Source organism: Oncorhynchus kisutch, linkage group LG30, assembly GCF_002021735.2.
Source record: "Oncorhynchus kisutch isolate 150728-3 linkage group LG30, Okis_V2, whole genome shotgun sequence".
Classification (NCBI taxonomy): Eukaryota; Metazoa; Chordata; class Actinopteri; order Salmoniformes; family Salmonidae; genus Oncorhynchus; species Oncorhynchus kisutch.
The window spans coordinates 11,420,312-11,428,804 of record NC_034203.2 but is presented as its reverse complement, the minus strand read 5'-3'; the positions used below and the strand labels follow the sequence as shown (position 1 = coordinate 11,428,804).

Here is an 8,493-nt window from a genome sequence, read left to right as displayed (position 1 = left end):
CAAACTCCTTATGGAATGGTCTACTTAAAACCCCAGGAAATGCATGTTTCAATGTAACCCAAACAGAGTCCCCCCCCACCGCAATTGAACATATAGTAATAACAAGTATGCTTTTCGTTGACCATGAGATAAGTGATTCTTCTGAAATTTGGCTCAAATACAGTCACAGGTTTGATTGATTCCAACCCTTAATGTGTGTGTAGGCCCACACATGTTGAAATTCATCCAGAAAATGGCACCCTCCTGTGGTTTAAAATCAATACCAACTGCGTCACACGTCTATCATAGCCTTCAACTGACAGGAATTCAAGAAGGAATTGACCCAAACTATCCTCAGAGTAGGAAAGGCTCCCACTCTCTGAATTCTTCCCATTTATTGTTGTCGCAGGTTTGACTGAAAGTTACTGACAAAAATACACAAGACCTTTTCTTTCTTACATCTTTTATAGATTTTTTAAAATCATTTCATCAACCTTAGGAAATAACAGTACAGAAGTAAGAGTACCTGTTTGAGACAAACAACTCCAAAGCAAGCTGTACACAGAAAACAAAAGAAATAAAATGTTGCATCTGAATTAAGACAGATTGGGGAAAGAGAGAATAATCATTTTACGTACATAAGGATTGTGCACATCACAACCAGTAGACTCCCACTGGTTCACAGACAGTGCTCCCTCTGAGTTCAATTGCACTTTGGTGTAGAGTAGCTTTATCAGACTGTCCCAATAATTTCCAGTCAGCGTTTTGAAAAAGGGAAAAACTTCACACCACATCTCAGAACAATAAGAATCATATCATACTGTACTTTGTTTTCTCCAAAGAAAGGTTTGTCAAAATGTACTGTACCGGACCTGCATTCTAATGACAGTCACATGATCACATACACAGCCACTTAGGATGAACTCTACATAGAAGGCAGTGTTGGCCAGAACTTAAAATTTAATCAGTTATGGATTACAGTTACATGAAAAATGATCAGTAATCAGATTACATTACTCATTTTGAGTAATCAGATGACTTAGTTTAAAAACTATATTTTAACACCCAGATGTTTTTTTAAATTTTTATGTTTAAAGTGCACCTAGTTGGTAGAGCATGGCGCTTGGATAAAAGTGTCTGCTAAATAGCATATATTATTAATTTAGCAACATGACTATTTCCAAATTGGGGACCATAATTCACAAGTTCTATATTCTAATGTATTAGAGCATAGTCAATAGGCTCCATGCTAATGGTTTTAGTTGGGGCACCCACCCATGATTTGGTCACGCAATAGAGAGAATGTGTAGCCTAATTAACTTAGTCATTCAAAATGCTTAATTAAAAAGGAGGTGTATTAGTATGATTCAAGAAATACATTTGTTTAATCTAACATGTCCAAGCAGGAATGCATGATTCCAGATATTTTGATGTGCAATCTAAACCAGTTATTGTGATGAATTTTGAGTTTGACAATTAGGCAATTGTTATTAGTTTACTGTCACAATAGGGTTCCCGAATCTTCATAATTTTTTTCCCAATAGAGATTACATTTGTATACATCATTTTGGGCACTTTAGGCTAAATCATTTGGGGCTCATTCAACACCCGATGACGTGGTTAGCTAGTTGCTAAATCTACTTTCTAATTATACCTGTGTCATTTTTTATTTTTACCTTTATTTAACTAGGCAAGTCAGTTAAGAACAAATTCTTATTTTCAATGACGGCCTAGGAACAGTGGGTTAACTGCCTGTTCAGGGGCAGAACGACAGATTTGTACCTTGTCAGCTCGGGGGTTTGAACTCGCAACTTTCCGGTTACTAGTCCAACGCTCTAACCACTAGGCTACCCTGTAAATGAATGAATAATAATAATAATGATGAGTAAGCCTACGCAATCACCTTGGAATTGAATTGCCAACTTGAGTGCCCTTTGTTCAATATTAAGAGTAGATCAATAAAAGTAAACCTACAGAAAGCTGGGACCCTCTTCTCGCCTAGAGTAACAACAGTGGTTGCTTTCAAGACTGTGTTTTTTGTTTATTGCCCAGACAGCTATCAGATAGCATTTCTCTCTCCTGCTAGGAGCACACAAAGCCAAAGTGCACACTGTTGAGTCCAGACGACTGTCTGATTGACCAGAAGGCTAGGTGGAAAATCTTTTGGAAGCCTTACCTAGTCACTAAACCCGTTTGAATACAAAAGAAGCCACCCACCCTTGATGGGCGATCAGCAGAACATTAGCATATTTGAGAGCATGGGAGAAGTCTTGAGAGTGTGCTAAATGATAGCAATGCTGACAAAGCTTTATCCTTTTCTTTCTCTTGATATTAGATGAAGTAATCCCAAATGTAAATCAGATGTTTTTAATAATGTAACTAATCTGATTACATTATTGTTATTAAAAAAAAAATGTAATCCGGGCTGATTACAGTTAGGCCTACTTCATATATTTGTAATTTAATTGCGCAATGCCCGTTACATGTAATCCATTACTACCCAACCCTGATTGAAGGGTTACATGGATTAGATCAACTTTTAGAAGTAAATGAAAGCATACTTTTAAAAATGGAGTCAACCCATTTTACAAATAAGACTGAACAAATTAAAAAATGTTTTGAATGACAGAGAGCAAGTCACGGAACGTCTTTATCTTAGAGTGTAGTGAGACGAGAATGACTTAGTGCAAAATCGAAATACATGCCTCTTCACTTTCACACATTTCCAAATTAATTTAATAGTTGACTCAACCCAAGACTGTAGACATACATTTTTCACCAAGTAGTGTGCACCTCCCTCTCTTTCAAACTTGAAAAGCCTGAAAACTAAAGCCTCCCAAATCATCTAGGGTGCAATCTACGGCCAAATCCTAACTGAGATCTGCAAAAGCAACTCAAAATGTCCCATTGACATCAAAAAACGCAAAGTTAAGCTTTTATCTAAAGTTAAGATTCAGCCGTGGATACACAAGGCTCAGTCTAAGATGAAGTAGTCGGCAGTACAGAAGGTAAAGGAACAGAGATCAAGGATTTTAAGCCACTCAGGGAAGAGGGCCTATTGCAGACCAATCTGCCCGGGGGCCATTCAAAAAATTATTTTGTCGATTCTGTTTTAAGCAGAAGAGAGGGAGCACTGTTTGACAAGTACAAAAATAATCAAAAACAAGAAGAACAAGCAGTCATAACATTTTCAAGTTTAAAATGACAAAGGAAAAAAAGAAATCAAATCAATCTATCGGAGTCCCTTATCGGGACAGACAGATTGACTCTCAAACGCATACTTGCTATTTGGTTAATTAGATATCGTAAACATTTGTACTTTTCTGTATGAAGGAAAATATTCAAGCTAGCTTATTTTATAGATTCTGTTTATCTTTGTTAATGATAACCTTACAAACAAACAAACAAACACTTGGACAAACAAATAAATTTGCAAAAAAAAAAAATTCTAATTAAAAACAAACCCTAGGCACCATAAAGGAACACTTTCCAATGACATCATTGTTCCATCTACAAAGGTTGGTTATTCACTGAAGGAGTGTTTCTGAACTGTTGAAATTTGTTCCTTAACTTGTTGGCAACATGTTTGGCCGGTATGAAGTATCATGTGTTGTCTAGTGCATTTGGGGAACTTTTATCCGATTATTAAAATGCCCCTCTCTTCGAATCATACATTATTTTCATACCTCAAACACTCCCCTGGTATTACTTTCAAACTGCCTCCTCTCGCAATATAAAAAAACAGAACCAGAATCTCCAAGCTGAGAATATATTTATGTCATTTTGCCAACATGATTTCAAATAAATGAAGGAGAAAAAAAGTGCTTTCCCCATCCCTATGGATAAAGCATATCTGTATAGGAATCTATTTTCTGCTCAGATAATACATATAATCTTAAAATATACAGGCTGTAGTCTAGTCAGTCCCAGTATTGGTCAATCTGTCGTCACCATCCTTGGTAGGGTAGCAACAATGGAGCTTTGCTGAAAGACACTTGTGTCAAGACTATTGATCATCTCTACTCAAATTTGACAGAGACACTTCTGTGTGAGTAGGTGAATGGGGCCAAGGTTGGCCAATCAGTATGTGATCATGGACAACTAGGTTCAGCGCTGCATTTTAAATCGTAGATGAGCCTGCCTCCTCTTCCTCAATCATTGCGGGTCAATTAAAACCAATAAAAGAAAGGAACGCTTGCTGGTGATAATGATAAAGCTTTGCTTATTACTTACACATCAGGGCGTTAACATGAAAACTAGAAATGATTTGGCCCACTGATGCAAAGCTGCTGTGGCACTTGTCAATAGACGTGTTTCACATCTAAGCTCATTTAGTCAGCGTCTGTTTCGGATCCATTTCCAGCATAATTAAAATCAGAATATATAACCCAAAACAATACGTCAAGATATATTTCAATATATTTCTTTCAAATATGCTTCAAACCTAAATATTCAAACGTAATAAATGTTAATTACTTGTATTCGGTAACTGATATGGTAGAAGTATGACACCACTATTTACAGGTGTGTTGTACCAAAGATAAGCAATTAGTAATGGCCTGGATAATTCACCTGAACATTTGGGAGGGTGCTATAACACGTGGTTTCACGATAACTGGTTAAAGGACAACTCAAAGCTAACCCTGCTCCAAGTCATCTCATTGGGCACAACCGCCGAAACACTATCACTGCACATGTGTTATTAATGTTAATGCAAGTGACGTTAATGTGACGCGATGACATCCATACCGTTGGAGCGTTGAGGACCGACCAAATATGCCGATTGCATATGGTCTAGCTTCCCTTTCATTTGGTTTGAAACGAGTCACCCATTTTCGAATGGGAAATGGGTGGGCCTGGCACAATCAAAACCAAACACAGATTTATAACACAGTTAAACAATTAAAATCATGAAAAACAGCAATAAATGGACATTTGTCCTACTTGCCTCAATACTGGCTTACAATTTCAGAGTTTGTGAAGCCTCCACCAAATGTATCGAGTAAGGGGAACACTGAATGTTTTTTCGCCCCCCACACACTGTTTCACAAAGAAAAGTCAGATTAAAACATCCCTGACATAACACTTAATAAAACAAACAATACTATCATGGCCTACTGAGCTTCACTAATGCAGTTTAGAATTAACTAATTTTGGAGACTCAATTAAAGAAAAACTCCACCCAAAAACTCTTTTGGTATTTGTTTTAGTCCCTTGTTGAAGTTTCATATATATATAAAATATATAGGACTAACTTGTGATATAGTCCTACATTTCTTTCCATGTCAGCAATCCAGTTTTCGAGATGGAGGACTTTCAAAACACAAAAAAAACAACTGGGTATGATGCATTTTGCCTCAGATGATGCTACATTTTGCATCATAAGCAAATAGCAAAAGAACATTTTTTGTGGAATTTTCTTTAAGGAAAAAGTGCATTTGCAAAATGTTGGTCCGATGGACTGAGTAAATACATGAGTCAGTAGATGGGTAAACAGGATATGAATTCACAGGGAATTGACATGAAAACACCGTGAGAAGTACTGCATGCACTCACTTAAGAGCTTATTGAATGAGATTCGGCTTATTAAAAAGGACAAACGCTACGTGTTGGTCTACGACTGTGTATTCACATTTCTATCCACTCTAGGTGTGATTCAATAAACTATACAACAAAACCCCAAAGGAAACTGCCTCGCTCACTGAAGAGCACCAAGCTATAGCCCGTCACAAAAAAAATACTTATTAAAAATGATGTAACAAAAAGAGAAGCATAACTAAACTAACACAATCTCCATAACTCGGACCTCGCACATTACAGGAGAGACTACAACTACGCACATTTGCCAGTTCTCTTCAAGGGGTTTGACATTAGATCATTGGCAAATGCTTTTTAAAAACAAAGCATACAGTATGCGGTAGCACGGTCTATAGGAGAGAAGCTCCTCCAACAATGACGACGACAAGAGAAGAGCTAAGGCACTTCTTAACTTTGTGAATCACTCTTTTATAGGCCTCTCACTACTGTCACTTCCGAGTTTAAATTCTAGGCTATTCTTCTGGCCAAGAACTGTGCAAAACACTACTATACAGTACCAAGCTATTTTTCCTTTAGTTAATCATTTTTCTTCTACTAATATTTGTACCAAAAATACATTTTGAACACAAAATGCTCTCACCAATATGCAACTTCCAATTAAAATGTGACAATTACACAAACCAAATTACTCCCAATTTCCCCCAACTAGTTAACCAATCCAATAGCATGACTATTCAGTTGCAGTATCCATGTATCGTACTTAAACCAATATGGGAAAAATACATCTGCTATGAGCAAATGATCATGTTTAAAACGACCCAAAAGGAGCACCCACCGTGAGACATGTTTTTATGCACATTCTGCAAAAAAAAATAACAAAACTCCTTTCCTCTGGGAAGTTTCCGCTTTCTCAAGAAATCTAAAAAGCGCCACCACGTTTAAAATCCTCAATATCCTCGGTTTCATTACATGAGGCTTCTTTTAGTAACGAATCAACGGTAGAAATTTGTCTGAAGTGTCTTCACGCGAACAAAGTCTGTGCTACGCAAAAGGGATAGAAAGAGTCGGCAAGAGGAAGTCCTTTAAGCCGCACGACAAATGTACTGCTCAGTACCCGCGGAGGGAATTCACCTCGACAGTGTGTCTGTAAATCTATTCTTATCCACTTACTATTGTTTGTGCATTATACAGGTCTAGTACACAAGACGTATGCACTTAAAACAGCACAAGTACTAGAGCAAGTTGTCTAGGTACTACACAAAAGAAGGATTCTCATGCATATGGTACTTATGGAAAATCCCCCGGACCTCCGTGGTCATGCTTACTGTCAAAAAGGATCCAATCTTTTTTTTGCTACATGACAAGACATCCTTCATTTGTGTGTGTGGGGGGGGGGGGGGGGGGGCGACGACACACACACAGTTGAAAAGAAAACCATTCAATACTTTGTTTGACAGTCACACTGCCTGTTACTGTCGGTAGATATAGGGATCATATAAACGACAATAATTTTTTTTCATTTTGTACAACAACGTTCTACAGCTCTGTGAATCAAGCTTGTGTCAAATAAAAACAACAGTCAAGCTCAAAAGAGGAAGTACCGTGAGTAGTAGTGACGCTGCGACATAAAAGCAAGCGCTTGTGAAAAGAACACTGCATAGGCTTCCTAGAGACTAAGCCATTCACTACTGAGAGTTAAGATCTGATAGGTCGATGATCTGCGAGTGTATTAGCATAGAAATGAGAACATCTCAAGAATACTAACAGTAATACCTTAGTCCATCATGGCTATAGGCTACAGTATAAAAGAAAGCACTTGAAGAGAACATTTGAAATAAGAAACAAGCTTGCAGGGATTTCTCCACTACCCATGATTAAATGGAAACGGAAAGGGAAACCTGAATCCCTTTAGAAACTGCATTCATATATATATATATATTTGATCTATTGTGAATATCTATCTATTCACAATACAACAAATATACCATGTCTATTTTTATAAAGAATGTTGATCTTACAATGTCTTACAATGTTGATCTTGCATCCCACCCTACATAGTTCCCCTCTTTCCCAACACAGGCTTGTGGTCAATCGAGGCTCTTTCTATGGTACTTAAGCAAGCTTTTAATAGAAAGTAACTGGTTTGTCCAGCCACTTCACCGCGCCTTTCCAGGACCATGTATCTGAATGCTGGATTGCCCCCCTCCGTCTCTTAGATCTCGTTGTTGTGAAGTGCAGTGTGGTGAGCAGCCAGGTTAGCCAAGTCCTTACTGGGGATGACAGCTCAGGCCTTTGCCTAGAAGGGTAAGTGGGTGCCAAGGCAAAAAAAAAAAAAAAAAAAAACTGAGCTCCATCCAGTATCTTTAACCTCCAGTTCCCCGACTCTCTCCTCTCTACTCTCGCTCCTTCTTGCTCTTCTAACTATGGTCTGAAAGCTTCCATCATAACGGTGTGCTTATGTTGTTTTCAGTCTACAAACAGGGTTTTCGTCTCATGTTTACTGCGGCTGGTACTGTGGTACGTAATGAGTGTGCTTCCCTCCCCCCCATGCTTTGGAAGTGCTGGTCACCGTTGGGGGTCGTTGTGTCACACTGCCCTTCATCTAGGGTGCTGCTGCAGGGTCTGGGTGAGGACTGGGTAGGCCAGGGTTACATTCAGCTGGTCGTTGTGTTGGACCAGGGACTCTTGCTTGTAGTGGAGCACCAGGTCCTTCAGGGAGCCGTACAGGTTGTAAGGTTCGGCGAAGCCGTAGCCTTTATCCGTCTTGTAGATGACGCAGTGTTTGGCGTCGCCGTCCACACTGGAGGAGACAGCGCAACCTCATTTAATGTTTTACATAAACAAACTAAATGTAAAAATTTCATTTGTAATTAAACACTAAAAACTCAATTTTAAGTGAGATGTTAGGGCTGGTCTGAAGCCCCAACACTGCCAAGGTTTTCCAGCACACAGCTTTGACCTCCCCAGAAGCTATAT

The 8,493-nt window shown here is 38.5% G+C and overlaps 1 protein-coding gene across 2 annotated transcripts in view; it reads right to left on the bottom strand.

Moving 5' to 3' along the window:
* Nucleotides 1–430: 430 nt before the first annotated feature.
* The window catches only part of LOC109874483 (phosphatidylinositol 3-kinase regulatory subunit gamma), a 53,788-nt gene continuing 45,725 nt past the window's right edge, over nucleotides 431–8,493 (bottom strand). For both annotated transcript variants that reach the window (XM_020466387.2, XM_020466388.2), the window contains exon 16: nucleotides 431–8,317. In XM_020466387.2, coding sequence (XP_020321976.1) covers nucleotides 8,116–8,317 — 202 coding nt within the window. In that variant the 3' untranslated portion in view covers nucleotides 431–8,115. The remainder of the gene's footprint in view (nucleotides 8,318–8,493) is intronic.